At 42.4% G+C, this 22,384-nt stretch overlaps 1 protein-coding gene across 1 annotated transcript in view; it reads right to left on the reverse strand.

The window, feature by feature from the left end:
* Positions 1–22,384, reverse strand: part of LOC134288076 (sericin-2-like) — a 124,810-nt gene that overhangs the window by 101,723 nt on the left and 703 nt on the right. Inside the window, exon 2 of the mRNA XM_062851771.1 lies at positions 19,407–20,105. Coding sequence (XP_062707755.1) covers positions 19,407–20,105 — 699 coding nt within the window. The remainder of the gene's footprint in view (positions 1–19,406; positions 20,106–22,384) is intronic.

Below are 22,384 nucleotides of genomic sequence, written 5' to 3' on the forward strand. Positions count from 1 at the left end.
GCGTAATTTTCAAAACAGAAGAGGAAAAATTAAGCACCTTTACAGCGATAATGGCACCAACTTTGTTGGAGCTGACAATGAATTAAAAGAACTAATTGTGAATATTGATAAAAGAATGAGAAACGGTGATGCGGCAGCATTAGCCCTAAAATGGACATTCAATCCTCCCGCGGCATCCCATTTCGGCGGAGTATGGGAGAGGCTTATTAAAATCATAAAGTTATCGCTATATAAAATGCTGAAGCAGTATGGTAGTCGTTTACCACGACCAGCAATTTTAAGATCTGCTCTGATCCAAGTAGAATTTATTCTAAACTCTCGTCCATTAACACACATACCAGTAGAAGATATCGACGACGAAATAATGACACCATTTCATATTCTAATTGGTCGTGCTGGAGAATATGTACCACCTTATGATCCAACTGCAATTCACTTAGAAAAACATCATTGGAAAAAGGTTCAAAACTATGGGAAATATTTTTGGGATCGGTGGACGAAAGAGTACCTTCCATTATTGTTGAAACGAAATAAATGGACTAATCAAATTGAACCTATTAAAGTTGACGATATTGTTGTAATAACTGATGATAAGGCACCTCCTGGAACATGGTTGAAAGGTCGAGTAATCAGTGTTAGAATGGCTAAAGATGGACAAGTAAGATCTGCTGAAATTAAAACATCTAAAGGTATTTATGAAAGACCAGCCGTCAAAGTGGCAGTTTTAGATGTTCGGAAAATTCAAAAGCCAAAGCCATCTTTAGAAACAAATGATGATTTATTTCAACAAACTCAAAACTTTCAAGGAAGTCATGACACAATTCCACTTTCAGAACCGAAGAAACTAGATTCACCAGATTTAATCCCGAATCAAGATGATCATGAAGAAATGTGCAATCTACGTTCGAATAAAACCATAAGAACAAAAAATCCTAGTAACTTCATATCGTTTATGTTGCTTGTATACATGTTTACATTAATCTTTGGTTTCGAAACTAGAGGATTAATAGCATTTGATTGTGCCAACCCAGAGGTAAACATGACAAGTTACTCGCTTCTTGATGTAGCTTCTTGTATTCCTCAGAAAAGTAATTTGAGTTCAACAGAAATAACAATACAGGTTTTACAAAGGAATGTAAAAAGTTTAACTAAAGTTCTTCAATGTAAGGTAATAATTCGAAGGTCCATAAGACATTGTGGAGCATTTTCGCATACTTCAGATTATCAGTATGGATATTCTTACATCGTCAAAGAGTTCAATTCAGAAGAATGTACAAAGGTACACGCTTTAGGAATTGTATCGCTGACTCATGACAGACAAATTAATGAGCTGAAGTTAAATTCCACTACAAGGGGTGAAACGCTTATTGTAGGTAGCGTGACTGGAAATTCATGCAACGGAGGCACATATAGTACACCATTCTATACATGGACTGGGGCACTAGTTTATTATGAGTACGAGATTGCTCTATACGACTATATTGCAAATATTGACCTTGAAAATGATCAGATATATTTGAAAAATGGTTTAATGTGTTCGTATTCAATTGGAACATGTCTAGATTCCGAAGAAGGTTATTTGACCTGGAATGTAGACTTGAATCAGTCCTGTGAAACAACTGAATTTGAAGTAATTTATGAAGGACTTGTCAATAAAACTACAAGTTTAGAGGGTAATATAAAGCAAACTCATTCAGTGGTTTACAGCACTATTTCAGAAAAGCAAGTATTTTCGATCAAAACACGAGAAGATACTCGCATTTGTGGTTACAACGGATTTACTACTGATCATCCTAGAATTTTAATAATTGAAACAGAGAGTATTAGATCTCCATTTACACGAAAAGCAAACAGTGGAAAAAATTTGGATTTGTTTACTTATTTTAATTCCAAAATTACTCTTGTAGAAAGTTATATTGGTCAATCTTTAAATGATATTTACAATATGGTTATGGCTGAAATGTGTAAGTTAGATAAAGTTCTTTTAGAAACTAAGCTTACACTGGCTAGGCTTAACCCGAATGAATTCGTCAGCAGCATAATGAAGAGAAATGGTTACACAGCAGTAGTCGCTGGCGAAGTTTTGCACGTTTTGGAGTGTAAACCTGTTTACATTACACCAAGATTTACTGAGCAATGTTATCAAGAAATTCCCGTTTTTTACAATAATGTGTCAATGTTTTTAGCTCCAGTTACACGCGTTTTACAAACATTAGGAACAGAAATAGAGTGTACTCCTCTACTTCCTGCCAAATTCAAATTTGGGAGCAGATGGTACACCACAGATGGAAGATTACGAGAAACCACTGCGCCAAGTAAACTATCAACTGATATTGTTACCAGCTGGTCATACACGCCATTGCCAAACTTAATGGAGAGTGGGGTTTATGATTCCAACAGTTTGGTCAAAATGAGGAACATGATATATGAACAAGGCGAAAGACGTGTAGCATCTTCTGTAGTTTATAAAATTTTAGCTGGACAAAATCCTAATACTCAAGGCTTTAGATTTGATGCTTTATTATCTGAGAAAATAATTGATGGTGCAATACATAAGTACTGGAACAAAGTGTTGTCTTGGAGCACATGGTTGGGAAACACTACGTCAACATTCATCGGTATTTACCTATTCGCTCGAGGTTTAAAATTTATTGTTGATACAATCATACATAGTCAGATATTATATGACATCTATGGTTTCAGTTGGAAACTAATAGCATCATTCTGGGACTCATTAACTAATTTTTTGTCGCATAAAAACATTAGAAGGGAGACGGTAAACAAAATGGAAAATAATAGATGTTCAGAAGAGAATCAACAACCAAACAATGAAACAGAAGAAACAGAAATGAACCTGTATAGAGGAAATGTGTATCCAAAATTCAACACAAATGTCTAGTCCTAAGTAAAAAGACAATATTAATATCATTTCATATAATAAGTAATAAATCGCTTATCGACAATTATTATTGTAAATCTAGTAGATTTACGGGGTCCGGAATGTAACGAACGCGAATCAATCAATTTGCATTTCAAACTCAAGTTGTCATTTTCCTTAAGTTATACAGCGCACCGCATGGCATATTGTTAGTTGCAATATGCGCATAGTTGATAATTCTCTGCTACCCAAGACAATTACGTCATAAACTAATCTTCTACGAAGGACCAAGAAAGAGACCCATAAATTGTAATGAAAATAGTGACGCACCGATAGTGGCGGCGATAACAAAGTAGAGATAATAAGAAAGGGACCCAAAAGATAATGAGTCAAATCAGGTAGAATGTATTGTACATTCATTCATATATATAAGGCTTAGCATTAGTAATAAAGTTAGTTCTAGACCACAGTTCTACAGTGTATGTTTTCTACATCCGAAAACCGTAAAGCTCCGGTGTCACAACGCCTGAAAACCTTCGGGGTTCTTTCTGGAAACCTTTCTAAGCTCCCTCCTGTAAACGCTTCTGATGATTCCATTTATATGTTTGGTCTTCAGAATTGGGGAATTTGGACTTCACATCGGTTCTTCCAAAGTTCTAAACTCTTCCACCTGTTCATGAATTCCTTTTGAGGACGTTTCCAAATGTTACTCTCGAGTCAGAGCTAGCCCCGAACCTGCGCTGCCGTTGGCAGTGATTTCGAAAGATTAATTATGCATTCCCTTCCTCTTGCCTCGAAACACACATGTCGCGCTGCTTTCAACGGACCATCCCGAAATCCACGCTGGTTCTGTGTGTGAATCTTTGAAGTCGCCTTTGGAAGAAGAGGAGGACCCTCTTTTGGAGGAGGATAGGAGGAGGGATGCGCATTTCACAGCTAGCTCTCGCTCGCAGCTGATAAATTGCTTTGATTGAGCTCGTGACAGATGAGCGCGCTTAGAAGCTCTTGGAAGATCGTCGTCGTCGTTGTCGCCGTCTTACAACATTGGTCCTCGTCTTTGTTGCTGTAGAAGATCTGCACTGTGTGGCTTGGCCACTTGTCTCGTGGTGGTGGGGCTGCCATAGTCGACGTCGTCGCTAATGGATGGACATCTAGGCGCACAGGCCGTTTCACTAGTGGCCGGAGAATGATTTATCTTCCCACGGTTGAATGGAAAGCGGAATGATGAATCTGTGTGCGGAGGATTGGAGGACAGGGTTACCAGATAGAATTGGCGAATGCTTTGATAGGGTTACCAGTTATGTACTTCAGTAAGCTGTACTAATCAAAAATTCATTTGAAATCCTGATCATTATCTGAGGGCTTTTTTGGAATTCCTAAACAATCCTAAGCGTACTTCAAGAGTTCTTTTAGAGCTCTTTCTGACGATCTCCAGAATTTTCTTCTGAAGTTCTCCTGAACATCCTTCAGAAGCTCTTCTGAGCTTCCTTTGGAAGCTCTTATGAGCTTCCTTTTGAAGCTCTTATGAGCTTCCTTCTGAAGCTCTTCTGAGCTTCGTTCTGAAGCTCTTCTGAGCTTCCTTCTGAATTTCTTCTGAGCTTCCTTCTGAAGCTCTTCTGAGCTTCCTTCTGAAGCTCTTCTGAGCTTCCTTCTGAAGCTCTTCTGAGCTTCCTTCTGAAGCTCTTCTGAGCTTCCTTCTGAAGCTCTTCTGAGCTTCCTTCTGAAGCTCTTCTGAGCTTCCTTCTGAAGCTCTTCTGAGCTTCCTTCTGAAGCTCTTCTGAGCTTCCTTCTGAAGCTCTTCTGAGCTTCCTTCTGAAGCTCCTTCCTCTTAAAGCCCTTCTGATCTTCCTTCTGAAGCTCTTCTGAGCCTCATCTGCAGCTCTGTGCTTCCGTCTAAAACTATTTTAAGCTTCCTTCTGAAGCTCTTCTGAGCTTCCTTCTGAAGCTCTTCTGAGCTTTCTTCTGAGCTTCCTTCTGAGCTCTTCTGAGCTTCCTTCTGAGCTCTTCTGAGCTTCCTTCTGAGCTCTTCTGAGCTTCTTTCTGAAGCTCTTCTGAGTTTCCTACTGAAGCTCCTCTGAGCTTCCACTTGAAGCTCTTCTGAGTTTCCTTCTGAAACTCTTCTGAGTTTCCTGCTGAGACTCTTCTGAGCTTCCTTCTGAAGCTCTTCTGAGCTTTCTTCTGAAGCTCTTCTCAGCTTCCTTCTGAAGCTATTCTGAGCTTCCGCTTGAAGCTCTTCTGAGTTTCCTTCTGAAACTCTTCTGAGTTTCCTGCTGAGACTCTTCTGAGCTTCCTTCTGAAGCTCTTCTGAAGCTCTTCTGGGCTTCCTTCTGAAGCTCTTCTGAACTTCCTTCTGAAGCTCTTCTGAGCTTCCTTCTGAAGCTCTTCTGAGCTCTTTCTGAAGCTCTTTTGAGCTTTCTTCTGAAGCTCTTCTGAGCATCTTTCTGGGGCTTTCCTAAAGCTTCATTCAGAAGGTCTTCTGAGCTTCCTTCTGCAGATTCCTTGTAAAGCTCTCGAAGTATTTGTTTTACAATCTTAAAGCTTTAATTTCTTCTGCATTTGATTTACTTCTTATTCTCGCCGTTCCACCAAAGAAAATCCATCTTCACTCATTAATCGCTATCGCCTCCGTCAGTGGCGCTTATCACTCGCTTCGCACCATAGCCGGAAACTTACAATTATCCGCGTGAATGGTTTCTCGCTTGCCGACCGGATCGTTTGGCCGCTCCTCCAGCAGCAATGAATGAAGAATGATGCCGCCGATAGCAGCGATGATGATATCGCCCAGGCGTGAAAAGAGCCCTCTCATATCACTTCACCGAACCACCGCCCTTCCCACCCACTTTCAACGACATCACGAAATCCAAAACGAGTAAAAACACAAAACTGGCCAAGAAGCAGACCATTCCCAATCAATAACGTTCGTTCGTTCGTTCGCCGCTTCAATCTTATCAGCGTCTCTGTGTCTTCATGTAAACCGGCGGCTCCGACACCAGAGAGACTTGCTCGAGTTTTTTCGCGCCCATTCGTAACAATAATTAATAACATGGTTCTCGCCCTGGTCCTCGTCACATACCCCTCGTGTCTTCAGCGTCGCCCCTTATCGCCGTCGTTCGTGTCGGCTACTGCTACTGCTACCCACTTCGCTACTACTGTTGGTGGTCGTAAATTACTTTGATTGATTTAATTGGAATTTAATTTTACACGTTGTTTCTTTTCACGCTTCGATGTTTTGTTGGCCGACCACGCACCCGGTGCCGGCGATTGAAACAAGCGCATGTTAGGGCGGGGGCTAGGGGTGTGCAAGATTGCGTTCCGGGACTTGAGGTGTTGCCACTTGGTGGCTTTGCTTGAAATATTAGGTGAAGTTACAGAGTGGTAACGGATGTCAATATAGGAAACTAAAAAAAAACATGGTTTTGTGACCCTGAAGAAGATGACAAGTGCGCCGAAACGTCGCATTTTAGAAATTTCGTCCAGAAGACCTCCCAAGTAACATTTTAAGGGCCAATTAGTCTTGTAGAAGCTTTCAGAACCGTCACATAAAACCCAATACCCTATTAGTTTTATGATGGTTCTAAGGACCTCTTCTAGTCTATTTCACTTAAAAATTGTTACTTGGGCTCCAACCTAAAAGTGATTCGCTACCGTACGATAGTTAATCAATCATATTCTCCTCAGAAGCTACACAACTGACCATCACACCTGATACTGGGGTGGGGCGCCACTGATTAGCATTTCCAGCTAATTAAATAATTTCACGCTGCATCGTCGTCGCTGAGTTCGTTCATCATTAACGGCTCCGTCCGTATGCATGACTCTCGTCGTACGTTCGCCAGCCAGTTAGTTCTCGGCTAGCAGCCAGCTAGTCGTCAGAGGAAGAAAAGTCGAAGTACCAGCACATCGTTTATAATTAAAACACCACATTTGCTAGTTATTATCTCTTGCTGCGAAAGCCATAACCAGTAGCTATTCAAATTGGAGGCACTTCAAATTGGATCTGGATGATGGTCACACACTTGGCGATGTTGTTGTTTCCTGTCAATCTTTGTGAAGTTCGTTTACTACCTGGAGGATCTGGTGGAGTTTCCTTTGAAGCTCTGTTAGAGCTTCCTCTGAAGCTCTGTTGGAGTTTCCTCTGAAGTTCTGTTGGAGTTTCCTCTGACGATCTGTTCGAGCTTCCTCTGAAGCTCTGCTGGAGCTTCCTCTGAAGCTCTATTGGAGCTTACTCTGAAGCTCTGTTGGAGCTTACTCTGAAGCTCTGTTGGAGCTTCTTCTGAAGCTCTATTGGAGCTTCCTCTGAAGCTCTATTGGAGCTTGCGTTGAAGCTCTGTTGGAGCTTCCTCTGAAGCTCTGTTGGAGCTTCCTCTGAAGCTTTGTTGGAGCTTCCTCTGAAGCTCTGCTGGAACTTCCTCTGAAGCTCTGTTGGAGCTTCCTCTGAAGCTCTGTTGGAGCTTCCTCTGAAGCTCTGTTGGAGCTTCCTCTGAAGCTCTGTTGGAGCTTCCTCTGAAGCTTTGTTGGATCTTCCTCTGAAGCTCTGTTGGAGCTTCCACTGAAGCTCTGTTGGAGCCTCCTCTGAAGCTCTGTTGGAGCTTCCACAGAAGTTCTTTTGGAGCTTCCTCTGAAGCTCTGTTGGAGCTTCCATTGAAGCTCTGTTTGAGCTTCCACTGAAGCTCTGTTGGAGCTTCCACTGAAGCTCTGTTGGAGCTTCCACTGAAGCTCTGTTGGAGCTTCCACTGAAGCTCTGTTGGAACTTCTTCTGAAGCTCTGTAGGACCTTTCTCTGAATCTCTGTCGGAGCTTCCTCTGAAGCTCTGTTGGAGCTTCCACTGAAGCTCTGTTGGAGCCTCCTCTGAAGCTCTGTTAGAGCTTCTTCTGAAGTTCTCTTGGAGCTTCCTTCGAAGCTCTGTTGGAGCTTCCGCTGAGTCTCCGCAAAAGCTTCCCGCTCTGTTGGGACTGCGTCTGAAGCTCTGTTGAAGCGCCCTATGAAGCTTTGTTGAAGCTTCCTAGGAAGCTCTGTCGGAGCTTTCGCTGAAGCTCTGTTGTAGCTTCCTCGGAAGCTTCCAGTTGGAGCTTCATTTGCAGCTCTCATGGAGCTTCCGCTGAAGCTCTGTTGTAGCTTCCCCTGAAACACTTCTGGATCTTTTTCAGTAGATCTGACGGAACTTCATCTTAAGCTCAGTTGGACTTTCTTTTGAAGTTTTGTTGGAGCACCTGCTGAAGTACTGTTAGAGCTTGTTCTGCAGCTCTTTTAAAGCTTCATCAAGAGCTCTGTTGGAACTTCGCCTGAAGTGTGATAGAGTTTCGTCAGATACTCTTTTACAGCTTAGAGCTTGTAAGATCAACATAGCTTCTGTGGTCAAGGTCGACCTTGTTAAAGAAATATAGTATTAACATGCGTTAGTTTATATAGATGAATAACATGAATGAGTCAAATAGACTCGTGGAAGTCCTCAAAACCACCCTAAAACCAAAATAAAGGCTTTGTGGTCTTTATTGAAATTCTGTTAACCTCTGAAACTTCAAACTGTAATTAGGTCTATAATGGCGACATTGCGAACCATCACATTGGTCAGGAAAAGCCATCATATTGGTCTTCATATGGTCAACTACATAATCTTCTATAACCTTTGTAGGGGCATATCATCCTTCGCAATGCCATTATTTTGGGTATCACAAGGCTATCACTTTGAGCCTTTAAAGTAAAAAATAACCTGCATTTAAGCATTAGCTGTTCAGCATTAGTCTTCAGAAAGCCATAATTTTGACCATACGTGACGACTATCATAATTCCAGACTCCTGAGATTCGCCTTCATGGGACAATTTTTGAATGTTACAATTTTGGCAACCATGAGGCTATCGGCGACCCCATATCTCAAATGACATTTAGATGGTAGTCTCGTAGAGGTTATGAGAACCGTCATAAAACCTAAAAACTTTTATTTTGGTTTTATGATGGTTCTAAGAGTCTCTTCTATTCTGTTTGACTGTAAAATGTTACTTGGGACGGTATTCTTGAGGCGTTTTACCTTACTATAAACCACATTTTTGAGTTTCGTCCAGTTTTTTGTAGTGACCTTAATAAGATTTTGCTTACCTTGATGAAATCATTTTGATCTGTTCGTTCACTGCACTATCGTGGCGCATTGTAACAACCTCTGGCGTACATAACGTCATATTGGTACTCTAAGTGTTATTTTGATCTTCATTACGTCACTTTGGCCATTAAAATGCCAATTTGCCTCTTATAAGTTCATTTTGACCTATACAATGCTTTTCTCAAGTCCAGGTTCGCCTTCTTAAAGTCAGTATAGCCATCTGTACGTCACTTACTTTCTCAAAGAATTTTAGTCTTTTCAAGACCATTTGTTCTAACGAAGGTCATTTTAAGCTTTAAGTATAAGGCCATTCTGGCATTATCAAGGCCGTTTTAAGCCTTCACAAGATCATTTTGAGCCTTCACAAGGCCAGTTTGGCCTCCACAAAGCAGTTTGGCCTTCACAAGGCCAGTTTGGCCTTAACAAGGCCAGTTTGGCCTTAACAAAGGCCAGTTTGACCTTAACAAAGGCCAGTTTGGCCTTAACAAGGCCAGTTTAGCCTTAACAAGGCCAGTTTGGTCTTCACAAGGCTAGTTTGGTCTTCACAAGGTCAGCTTGGCCTTCACAAGGCCATTTTGGCCTTCACAAGGCCATTTTGGCCTTCACAAGGCCATTTTGGCCTTCACAAGGCCATTTTGGCCTTCACAAGGCCATTTTGGCCTTCACAAGGCCATTTTGGCCTTCACAAGGCCATTTTGGCCTTCACAAGGCCATTTTGGCCTTCACAAGGCCATTTTGGCCTTCACAAGGCCATTTTGGCCTTCACAAGGCCATTTTGGCCTTCACAAGGCCATTTTGGCCTTCACAAGGCCATTTTGGCCTTCACAAGGCCATTTTGGCCTTCACAAGGCCATTTTGGCCTCCACAAGGCCATTTTGGCCTTCACAAGGCCATCTTGGCCTTCACAAGACCATTTTGGCCTTCACAAGGCCATTTTTGCCTTCACAAGGCCATTTTGGCCTTCACAAGGCCATGTTGGCCTTCACAAGGCCATTTTGGCCTTCACAAGGCCATTTTGGCCTTCACAAGGCCATTTTGATCTTGACAAGGCCATTTTGATCTTCACAAAGTTATTACGACCTTTAGAAGGCTGTTCTGGTTTTCACGTCGTTGTAAAGTCATAAAAAAGTTCGGCACAATTGATCATTTAAGCTTTACGGGGCCATTAATCTATTGTCATAAAATTTAAATTTAAAAAAGAATCTGGAAAAAATTACATCAAAACAGAATCACAAAACCTCCGTATTCAAATCGAAACCAAATCGATTAACTTTGATTGCATCGCACATCGCACGAGCGTTAGGTTCGCATCCGGACGGACGGGGTCCCATTCCGTCAACCGTACGAACCACGACGACGACCACATAACGATTTGAATAATAATCACATCGAACAGAACGAAGGCACAACACTCGTCCATTCGAGGTACGTACGAGTGCGAACCAGACCAGCTGTCAGTTAGTCAGGTTGGAATTTCGAATCTGGCTAGCTAGCTAGGCAGATTGAATTAATATGAATACGTAATATTATGATTACGATTATTATGAGAGTGTTACGCATTGGCCTCTCCAACAACAACGGTAACAACGGTAATGGTTGGCTTTTCCGGCTACCGGGTGACGGCTGTGCTCTTTTCGTTTCGCTTTTTCGTGGGCTCTCTTCCTCTTCCCTTCATTGAGTCTTCATCATCGCCGTCGCCGTTTACGTCTTATCGATTTGATGGGATCACGAAATTGTGTATACACAGTGCCATTCGGATTGGATGATTAATGGATTTGGAGTCGACGCCACTGCGTGTTGATTTTGAATTTTCGTGGAATTTATAAGCGAATTAAGTAGGGGACTCGTCGTTGAAATTTTTTGATTTTGGGATTTTAGCATAAACTTTCAATCAAAACAAAAAAACAAAAACAAAAAGTGTCGTGTCTTATCTCGCGTCGCGTTTCGTGATTGTAATCAAAACTACTTCTCGAACTTTTTAACGAATGACAGGAACTGCTGTTAACACTGATTACATCTCTTTTGAACTATATCAAAGCAATTGAAGGCCTTCCTTAAGGCACTTATTCACTTTTAGCTATTTTTAACCTCCATAAAACCAAACAGTTTTAATGTATTGCATAAGACGCTGAAGGCCTTTCAACAGGCAGATGAAGCTACGAAGCACTCGGGGTCTTTTGCAAAACGAGCAGTTGTATACCACAAACCATGCTCTGTTGAAGTATCCTAATGACCGCATGGTTTTTGCAGAGCTACACGTGGCCTTCATAAAACCTGTCCTACACATGATGTTCAAGAACACTCTACTCATGGTTTTCGCCATGAACTGGTACTCTTTTATAATGACAAGACAAGTCATTTGTTATCATTCACAAGTCTTTTGTGGTGTGTTGAGGTTCTTGTGACCTTTATAAAACCAAATAGCACTAACTTGTTACACCCGTGATCCTTCGAAATGTAAAGACGGCTAATTGAACTACTCGAAACTTCTACAGAACGAAAAATGAATATTCTATCGCACCGAGGGTCATAAGGTCTTGCACAAGGAAGTAGCGGCCTATTGAAATTAGGAAGCCTCGAGGCTTCCTTAAAACCAAAAAGCAACTATTTGTTACAGACGTGGCTTTCGACCAAGAAGTTGTGGTCGTGCACAAGGTAGATGTGATCTTTCGCAGCAGTATTCGTGGGTTTTCCCAAGCCACTAGTACTGCCTCAAAACGCATTCGTTTTCTACTGAACTGTTCGTGGCCTTTATAAAACCAAATTGATCTGATTTGTCGCACACAGTTGAACACCCTTACGATTCCTACGTGTTTCTTCCAAGAATTACTGCTCTTTGACTCCTGATACTGCCCAGACGAGTGCCTTATAATCTTGCATTAGGCTATCATTGCCTGTTAGAACTTCTCGTGGCCTTCATAAAACCAGAAGTGTTCTGTTGAACTTGTGGCCATTTAAAAGGTGAAGGTAGCCTATTAAGCTTCTTGTATCCTTCATGAAGCTAGTAAACCAAAAACTCTTACTGCCAAGCAACAATTTGAACTCCATTTAGTTTCGATGGCGTTGTGAGGACCTTCATAGAACCTAAATGATTTCTTTTTAGTTTCATTATGTATACAAAGACCTTCTTATGTCGTTTCTAGTTATGAATGTTACTTTGGTTAGTACTCGTATTCTAACATAAAGAACTCGAATCCTTCATAAGGCGATCAGATTCGTGACCTTCATAAAACCAAATTGTTTTGATTTGTCTCACACAGGATGCTCAAGCACACGATTCTTACGTTTTTCCAACCAAGAATTAGTGCTCTTTGACTCCTGATCTTGCCCAGTCGAGTGCCTTGTAATCTTGCATGAGGCTCTCGTTGCCTGTTGGAACTTCTCGTGGCCTTCATAAAACCAACAAGTGTTCTGTTGCACTCGCAGTCATTTAAAAGGAGAAGATACCCTTGTAACCCCAATGAAGATAGCATACACGCATTACTGTATGTATGGACCTGCACGACAACTCATAAAACAAAAAGTCTTACTTCTTGCAAGTCTTTTGCTTGCCAAGTAACAATTTCAAGTCTATTTTGTTTCGATGGCGTTTTGAGGACCTTCATAGAACCTAAATGATTTCCTTCTAGTTTCATGATGATTGTAAATACCTTCTTGAGTCTTTTCTGGTAACGTATGATACTTTGGTTTGTGCTCGTATTCTTACATAAAGAACTCAAATCCTTCATCAGGTGATCAGATTCGTGGCCTTCATAAAACTTAAATGTTCTATTGTATTGAAGTTGTCGTCTTCCACTATATATAGCTTGCATTGTACAAGGCACCAGTGACTTATTAAAATTCTCGTGGCTTCCATGTAGTGCCATTTTTGGCTTAACGAGGCAATGAAGGCCTATTGGACTAGAAAATTGATGTCATGCACCAAGGCAGTTGTGATGTTTCGCAAAGTTTTCGTGGATTTGCCCAAGCCACTAGGAGTGTTTCAAAAAATATTCGTGATTTTCTGATTTGTTCGTGGCCTCCATAAAACCAAAATGTTTTGTTACGTTGCAAGCCGATTGAACACCACGCACATGATTCTTACGTTTTTGCACCACGAATCAGTCGTTTTTTCTGAAGCACTTCTGGTTATGCACAGGAAAGGTATTCGTGATTTTGCATTAGGCTTTCAAGATCTTCCCAAGGCCTTTATAAAACCAAATAGCAATGATCTCATGGTCGTTCCATAGGTGATAGTAGCCTATTATGCTTCTCGTAAACTACATAAGGCTAACGAATCTTGATGTATGTATTTGTGGCTTTTCATAGCTTCTGTTTCTCAAGTTTGACAATTTGAAGTCCAGTTAGTTTATGTTTTTGATTTATGTTAGGTTTCACGATAGTTCTGAAGACCTCATAGAAATTTTTGAATTAAAAATGGAAGCTTCTCTCTCTCACTCCAAGTTTAACGCCAGGTTCTTGATTCCATTCGTGATCTTCATTAACCTACAAAAAAATTGATTTAGTTCATTGTCTTCCAGAGAACACATATGGTCTTGCAACCTATTCAATTTCCCGTTGCTTCTATAAAACCAGAAAGTGATAATTTATAGCCCTTATGATCGTTCAGCAGCAAGTACAAGTCATGCACCAAGCAGTCGTGGTCTTTTTCCATGTAACATTTTGATGGCCAATTAGTCTTGTAGTGGTTTCAAAACCGTCATAAAACCTGATACTTTTTATTCTGGTTTTAAGACGGTTCTAACAACCTCTTCTAGTCTATTTGACTGAGAAATGTTACTTGGGTTCACAAGGTACCAAAAATTTGCACATGTCATTCGAGGGTGAATAAAAACGCATGATCTACTGCATTGCCCATGACCTTCACAAAAACTAAAATCAAAAATATTTGTCGTATACAAAGTGTTCAAGGACATGAAACTTACGCTGTTTTGGCAAGTATTGTTGTTCTTTCAATAGTGCCTTATGCTCTGGAAAAGGGCGAAACTAAGGCGTTCATCGACTTTTATTGAATTCTGGTGTTCAATCATTTAGCTTCTTGTAGTCTTCATAAAACCAAATAGCAGCAGTTGGTTGTGTTTTTGGTTTAACGAGAAATAACTGGTCTAGTGAAGGCCACAATGCAATGGCCTTGTGGAAGCTACAAAGGCCTTGTGAAGGCCAATATGGCTTTGTGAAGCTCAAAATTGGCATTGTGAAGGCCAAAATGGCCTTGTGACGGCCAAAATGGCCTTGTGAAGGCCAATATGGATTTGTGAAGCTCAAAATTGGCATGTGAAGGCCAAAATAGTTTTGTGAAACCCAAAATAGCCATGTAAAGGTCTACATGACCTTTTCAAGAACACAATGACTTTGTAAAAGCCCCAAAATAGCCTTGTAAAGGTCCCAAACTGGTCTTGTAATGACCAAAATGGCCTTGTATAAACCTGAATGGCCAAAACTGGTTTGCAGATGACCTGGCGGGTTTTTGTAGGCCAAAGTGGTCTTGTAAAGACCAAAATCGCCTTCTGAAAGCCCCAAAATGTCCTTATGAAGGCCCCAAACGGCTTTGTGAAGACCAAAAACCCCGAACGACCTCGTGCAGGCTAAATCGGGTTTGTGAAGGCCAGAATGGCGGCGAGAAAATTAGAATTGCCTAATCGTATGTAAAATCAAAAAGGGCCTTATGAGCGCCTCTAAATGGCTTTGTGAAGGCTGCGTGGCTTCATGAAGGCTCCGAATTGGCCTAATTAAGGCCAGAAAACGACTGAAGGTCCCAAAATAAGCTCCCAAGAAGGTCCCAAAATAAGCTTATGAAGGCCAAAACGGCCTTGTCACGGCGATCGTGATCTGTTATTGGATTGTTGTAATCTAATGAGCTACTCGCGTAGCCTTAATAAAGACAAACGGCCTTGTGAAGGCGCCAAAGTGGCGTTTTGAAGATTACATTGGCTTCAAGGCCCAAAAATGGCCTTTCAAAGCCCCAAAATGACTTTGAAAAGGTCCCAAGTGGCCTTGTAAAGACCAAAACGGCCATGTAAAGACCCCAAAATGACCTTATGAAGGCCCCAAAACGACTTTGTAAAGACCAAAATAGCCATGCAAAAGCCCGAACGGCATTGTGAAGGCTAAAACGGGTATGTGGAGACCAGAATGGCCTCGTGAAAACCAGAAGTGGCTAATCGTATGTAAAATCAAAAAGGGGTTTTATGAGCGCCCCAAAATGGCCTTGTGAAGGCTGAGTGGCTTCATGAAGGCCCCAAATTGGCCTTATTGAGGCCAGAAATGGTCTTGTGAAGGTCCCAATATAAGTTTTTGAAGGCCAAAACGGCCTTGTGAATACGTTCATGGTCTTTTATTGGATTGTTGTAATCCAATGATCTACTTGTAGCCTTAATAAAGCCAAACGGCAGTAATTGGTTGTATTTTAGAACAAAATTGCCTTGTGAAGAAGCCAAAGTGGCGTTTTGAAGGCTTCATGGCCTCAAAATGGCCTTGTGAAGGTCCCAAGTGGCCTTATGAAGGACCCTAAAACAGCCTTATGAAGACCAAAATGGTCTTGTAAAAACAGGAACGGTCTTGTGAAGGCCAAAACGAATTTGTGGTGGCCAGAATGAAGTATAGCCTCGTGAATAGAAAAATTGCCTTGCGAAGGCCAAAATGGTTTTATGAACGCTCCGAAATAGTGTTGTAAATACCTCAGACTGGCCCTGTGAAGGCTGCAGTGGCTTCATCAAGGCCCAAAAGTGGCTGTGTGAAGACTCCAAAAGGGCCTAGTGAAGACCCTAAAATAACCTTATGAAGGCCAAAAGGACTTTGTGAAGACCAAAACGGCCGTGAGAAGGCGTTCATCGTCTTTCAATGGAATGTTGTGATTAATTGAGCTCAACCGTAGCCTTAACAAAGTCAAATAGCAGTATTTTTCTGTGTTTTTCTTGGTCTAATAGGAAAATAATACCCAATTGAAATTTTCGTGAGCTCCAAATCTTAAACAGATTCTAGTTGCTCTGATGCTTTTAAACTCGTTATTGCAATAGTTATTTTACACAACATAGAAGTATTTTAGAAGAACTCTAAGGCATTCCTAAAACACTTCAGTTTATTTTAACGACTTGTGGCTTCCACAAAACCAAAAATAGTAGTGATCTTCTACCCTAGGTCTATCAAAAGCTCTGAAAAAACTTGAAAAGCCTTTTCAAAAACCAAAAGGCTCTATCTCGTTGCACTTGTAATAGTTGACAAGCAATTCGTTGCCGTTTACAAAACATTGTGAGCATGTTGAATTTTTCATTCTAACAAGAAAGCCAAATACCTCAGTATCATTGATATTCTCATTGCCACTATAAAACCAAATGGTCTTCATTTATAGTCTTTGTAGTCTTCCGTGGGATACTCGAACATCACGAGCGCAAAATAATACTCATGGGTTTTGGCGAGGCAACTAACTAAGGAGATGTCTCATGATCTTTTATACCTTATTCATAGCCCTAATAAAACCAGACAGTTTTAATTTTATGCGGGCGTAATCCTCCACTAGATACTTGTGCGTTTTAACAAGGCCTTCTATGCCTTTCATAAGCTACTGAAAGGTTTTAACAAAGCACACATAGTCTTTATAAGACACTCCTGGATCCACTCTTTTCGTGGCCTTTATAAAACCATAAGAATCTTATTCATTATACTTGTGGTTCTCCGCAAAGACATTGTAATTTTTTCTTATAGTTTCACAGCTTCCATAAAACCAAACCGAAGCAATAGAGAAATTCGCATCAAATCTAAGAGGTAAGTGGAAGTTTTACTTCTTTTCAGAATAATCCTTGAAGTTGAGTAGTAGCGAAGACGGCTAATAACAAGACAGACATCTACCCTCTTGCTCCATATACCTTGGTAGCTACAAGCACACTAGCGCCGCGAACGACTTCAGGGAACAACATCATGAATCAGTGTGCGTGAGATGTTACAATTTCTGTGTACATATTAGCATGTACACGCACACAATAATGTTTTAATGTTCCTGTGAATCGTTGAGGGCGTTTCAACCATGTCGCCTGCGACAGGGTGGGAGCTGTCTGTCTTGTTATTAGCCGTCTTCGGTAGTAGTAGCATTGAGTAGCACCATGCAAGAGTGTTAACAACCGATTCATTGCACAACTGAGACGCCGTTTTCTTTCGAAGAAATCACTTTTGTTACAATCGCCATCGCCTTCCTCGCGTGTCGGTGGAAGACATCTTCTAGATTGATAGTAAATTTCATTATGAAACTTTGATGACGTACCACCACGAAAGCTCGCCCGACAGACGACATAAGAGCCAGAGAAAAGAAAAATGCTACAATCCTAGGTGGAGTGCTTTCCGAAAAATACAGGACAAGGAAAAGAATCCCAGAAGAACACATGTTCCACGTACGTCTGGTTTCCCTTGCAGCAGTTGCACTTACCCCGATGAAAAATCTCGTCGATGCCATCAAATGGTGCAACAACACATAGCAGAACGAAGCAATTTGTTCGTTTCGCTTGATTTCGTCCTCGTTGTCGTTCCCGAGGGTGTACTCAAGTTTTTTTTTCGATAGATTCCGGTACTACATAGAAACCGTTTGCTTGATAGTTCTGAGCACAAAAGCTAGAATGGTCCTGTGAAGACCAAATTGGCTTTCTGAAGGCGAAACTGGCCTTCTGAAGGCCAGAGTGATCATCGGAAGGCCTAATTGGCCTTAAGAAATCCAAAAGGCCCAAAATGGCCATGTGCAGGCTCAAATTGGCCTTTTTAAGGCCAAACTGTCCTTGTTAAAGCCAAACTGCCCTTGTGAAGGCCTAAAATAGCCTTGAAAAGGCCACAAAGGCCCAGTGAAGGCCACAATGGCCATGAGAAGGCCAAAATTGCCGTGGGAAGGCAAAAATGGCCTTGTGGAGGCTAAAACGGCCTTGTGAAGGCCAAAATGGTCTTATGAAGGGTCAAAATGGCCTTGTAAATGCTAAAATGGCCATGTGAAGGCCAAAATGGTTTAAAGAAGGGTTAAAATGGCCTTGTGAAGGCCAAAATGGCCTTGTGAAGGCCAAAATGGCCTTGTGAAGGCCAAAATGGCCTTGTGAAGGCCAAAATGGCCTTGTGAAGGCCAAAATGGCCTTGTGAAGGCCAAAATGGCCTTGTGAAGGCCAAAATGGCCTTGTGAAGGCCAAAATGGCCTTGTGAAGGCCAAAATGGCCTTGTGAAGGCCAAAATGGCCTTGTGAAGGCCAAAATGGCCTTGTGAAGGTAATTTCCATCAATTTGTCGGTCAAATCGATGCATTTTCAACATAATAACTGCCAAAAGTTAACGCAAAACCACCCAAATGTTCATCCCACTCAATTACATCGCTAATCCCGTTGGTAACGGTCGGTCGGCTCCAAACTAATCCATCGTCCGGCCCCGGAGAGCGAAGCATTTTCCCATGTCCAATCTGGACAGCCGGATCGCTAATGCAACCTGTTTCACCCCGCAGGGTGAAACCCCACGACATACGCCATCGAAGCGCGACGAACGGGGCGAATACATTTTCATTAGCAAAGGTGGGAAGCCACCACAAAACGCTCGCTCATCGAACCATCGGTCTAGAGACTCTTCATTCAGTCTACTACACGGCAACCTAAACAGTAGGTGCGAGGTGCAACTATGTGTCCAATAATTACGTTCGTCAAAGCTCTGAAGCTCGCCTTCGTCGTAGATGAGTGCATCGTACAAAATGCTGCGACTAGTGGCTAACAGTGGCTGACGCGACTGATGACGATGTTAATTAACCAAGTACCCCATCACAAACGATGCCGTCGTTGTTGGTCGAATAACAGGAGAGGTGCCATCGTCACTCGTTTTGCTCGCTCGTAGCTGAGCTGCCAACACAAGAGGGATCAACGAAGGGGTCGTTTCGAGTAGATGTATTTATTGGATACCGTCGTCGAGGTGCGATGTGAGCACTGCGTAAATATTATACCCTTGGGAAGCTAGGCGCGACGACGATGACCAAGAGTGATGGATTAAAATGTTAAACATCACTCAATTGGGGATGGAAATCGAAACTGTTGAGCAACCATTAAGGTCAAAGTGTACTCCAAAATCAATGAAGCTGTGATACGTTCTATGTTTGACTGTAGAATCTCTGAGAATGTTTGTGTGAAGTTTCACGTGAATATATTTTTAAGATAACGAAAAACTAAGTAATGCCTCAAGGATTACGCTAATGTGAAGCATACTGGTAAGTCAGTAACATCTTCTGTGAAATTTAATGTGAAGCTTCATCTGAAGCTTCATGTGAAGTTTCATGTGATTTCCGGCGGATGCTACATTTTCTGTGAAGCTCTGTTAACAAGATTGTGAAGTTTTTTAAGAAGTCGATGTGAAGTTTCCTGTGAAGCTCTTTACGGTATGGAAGATTCTTGAAAATAACTTTTCTTTCAACGATTTAAAAATAATTCTACTTACATGATTAATATGGTTAACGTTGCTAACGCCGGTGACCCCGCTGCCGCCATTGCTGCTAATAATACTGCTCCCGATACCACTACTGCTACTGCTGCTGCTGCTACTGCTACTACTACTACTGCTGCCGCCGCCTCCTCCTCCACCACCACTTCCGCCAACACCCCCAGCACTAGCGCCACTCACCGCGGTGAGTGCACTGAGGCTGCTGCTGGTGCTGCCATTGCTATTGCTACTGCCAACGGTCAGACCGCCACTGCTGGCAACACTGCTCAGACTACTACTGCTGCTGCTATTGCTACAGCTGCCGTTGGTGGTAGCGGCCGGCGCCGTCACCGGACCGCCGCCATTCATGGCGGCTGCCACTACTGGCGGTAGCGCATTGGCCGCCATGGCCGCCGGATTATCACCGCTGCCGCCCATGTCCATGGGTTTCCCATTGTTGTTGGCGTTGGTGGCATTGTTCCAGCACTCTTGGGCGGCTGCTGCGGCGGCGGCAGCTGCGGCCGCGGCCGCCTTCTGCTGGTCGATCTTCTGCGCCGTCGTGTCGATGATCTTCGGCGGCTTGTCGTCCACCATCAGGGTCGTCAGCTCGACCAGGGTGGACAGGCGCTTCTCGTTGCGCTTGTTGCCTAGTTTGACGGCGAACTGTGCGGGGAAGAAAATGGAGAAAAAAGGAGAATATGTTAGTATTTGAATAATCTTTGTGGGAATCAAAATACCATTTTTTTTAAATGAAAAAAAAAATTGCCAAGGTTATAACAGTGGCCTTGTGTAGGTCAAAACAGTGGTTTTGTGAAGGTCAAAACAGTGGCCCTGTGAAGGTCAAAACAGTGGCCTTGTGAAGGTCAAATCAAAACAGTGGGCTTGTGAAGGTCAAAACAGTGGCCTTGTGAAGGTCAAAACAGTGGCCTTGTGAAGGTCAAAACAGTGGGCTTGTGAAGGTCAAAACAGTGGCCTTGTGAAGGTCAAAACAGTGGCCTTGTGAAGGCCAAAACAGTAGCCTTGTGAAGGTCAAAACAGTGGCCCTGTAAAGGTCAAAACAGTGGCCTTGTGAAGGTCAAAACAGTGGCCTTGTGAAGGTCAAAACAGTGGGCTTGTGAAAGTCAAAACAGTGGCCTTGTGAAGGTCAAAACAGTGACCTTGTGAAGATCAAAACAGTGGCCTAAAGAATGTCAAAACAGTGGCCTTAAGGATGTCAAAACAATGGCCTTGTGAAGGTCAAAACAGTGGCCTTGTGAAGGTCAAAACAGTGGCCTTGTGAAGGTCAAAACAGTGGCCTCGTGAAGGTCAAAACAGTGGCCTTGTGAAGATCAAAATAGTGGCCTTGTGTAGGTCAAAACAGTGGCCTTGTGAAGGTCAAAACAGTGGCCTTGTGAAGGTCAAAACAGTGGCCTCGTGAAGGTCAAAACAGTGGCCTTGTGAAGGTCAAAACAGTGGCCTTGTGAAGGACAAAACAGTGGCCTTGTGGAGGTCAAAACAGTGGCCTTGTGAAGGTCAAAACAGTGGCTTTGTGAAGGTCAAAACAGTGGCCTTGTGAAGGTCGAAAAAGTGGCCTTGTGAAGGTCAAAACAGTGGCCTTGTGTAGGTCAAAACAGTGGCCTTGTGAAGGTCGAAAAAGTGGCCTTGTGTAGGTCAAAACAGTGGCCTTGTTAAGGTAAAAAAGTGGCCTTGTGTAGGTCAAAACAGTGGCCTTGTTAAGGTAAAAAAGTGGCCTTGTGAAGGTCCAAACAGTGGCCTTGTGAAGGTCAAAATAGTGGCCTTGTGAAGGTCCAAACAGTGGCCTTGTGAAGGTCAAAACAGTGGGCTTGTGAAGGTCAAAACAGTGGTCTTGTGAAGGTCAAAACAGTGGCCTTGTGAAGGTCCAAACAGTGGCCTTGTGAAGGTCAAAACAGTGGCCTTGTGAAGGTCCAAACAGTGGCCTTGTGAAGGTCCAAACAGTGGCCTTGTGAAGGTCCAAACAGTGGCCTTGTGAAGGTCAAAACAGTGGCCTTGTGAAGGTCAAAACAGTGGCCTTGTGAAGCTCAAAAAAGTGGCCTTGTGCAGGTCAAAACAGTGGCCTTGTGAAGGTCAAAACAGTGGCCTTGTGCAGGTCAAAACAGTGGCCTTGTGAAGGTCAAAACAGTGGCCTTGTGAAGGTCAAAACAGTGGCCTTGTGAAGGTCCAAACAGTGGCCTTGTGAAGGTCCAAACAGTGGCCTTGTGAAGGTCCAAACAGTGGCCTTGTGAAGGTAAAAAAAGTGGCCTTGTGAAGCTCAAAACAGTGGCCTTGTGAAGGTAAAAAAGTGGCCTTGTGAAGGTCAAAACAGTGGTCTTGTGAAGGTCAAAACAGTGGCATTGTGAATGTCAAAACAGTGGCCTTGTGAAGGTCCAAACAGTGGCCTTGTGAAGGTGAAGGTCCAAACAGTGGCCTTGTGTAGGTCAAAACAGTGGCCTTGTGTAAGTCCAAACAGTGGCCTTGTGAAGGTCCAAACAGTGGCCTTGTGAAGGTCAAAACATTGGCCTTGTGAAGGTAAAAAAGTGGCCTTGTGAAGGTCTAAACAGTGGTCTTGTGAAGGTCAAAACAGTGGCATTGTGAAGGTCCAAACAGTGGCCTTGTGAAGTGGCCACTAAGTGATGTTTTGTGGCGTACATAATTTAAAATTGCAATGGCCACTGTTGAAAACAGAATGGCCACTTGTCCACATGGATTTGTCATTTCAGTAAAGGGAATCTTCATATAGTAATCAAAACGATTGGCCACAGTATAAACATGAATTCTAAAGTATTCTAAAGAAACTTTAAAGAATCATCCCCACCACCTATCGGAAATGAAAACAAAACAGCAGAAGGAAAATGGCATTAAATGTCAAAAGCATTTATCCGGACGATTCTTTTCGTCCCTGTCTCTGGGACCAACTTTTGCAGCTCACCGAAAAAAAAACGTCCATCCGAAACGGACAAATTAATTTAATGCTTTTCAAATTGATTTTCCCTACATCT

Source organism: Aedes albopictus, chromosome 1 (genome assembly GCF_035046485.1).
Source record: "Aedes albopictus strain Foshan chromosome 1, AalbF5, whole genome shotgun sequence".
NCBI classification, from domain to species: Eukaryota; Metazoa; Arthropoda; class Insecta; order Diptera; family Culicidae; genus Aedes; species Aedes albopictus.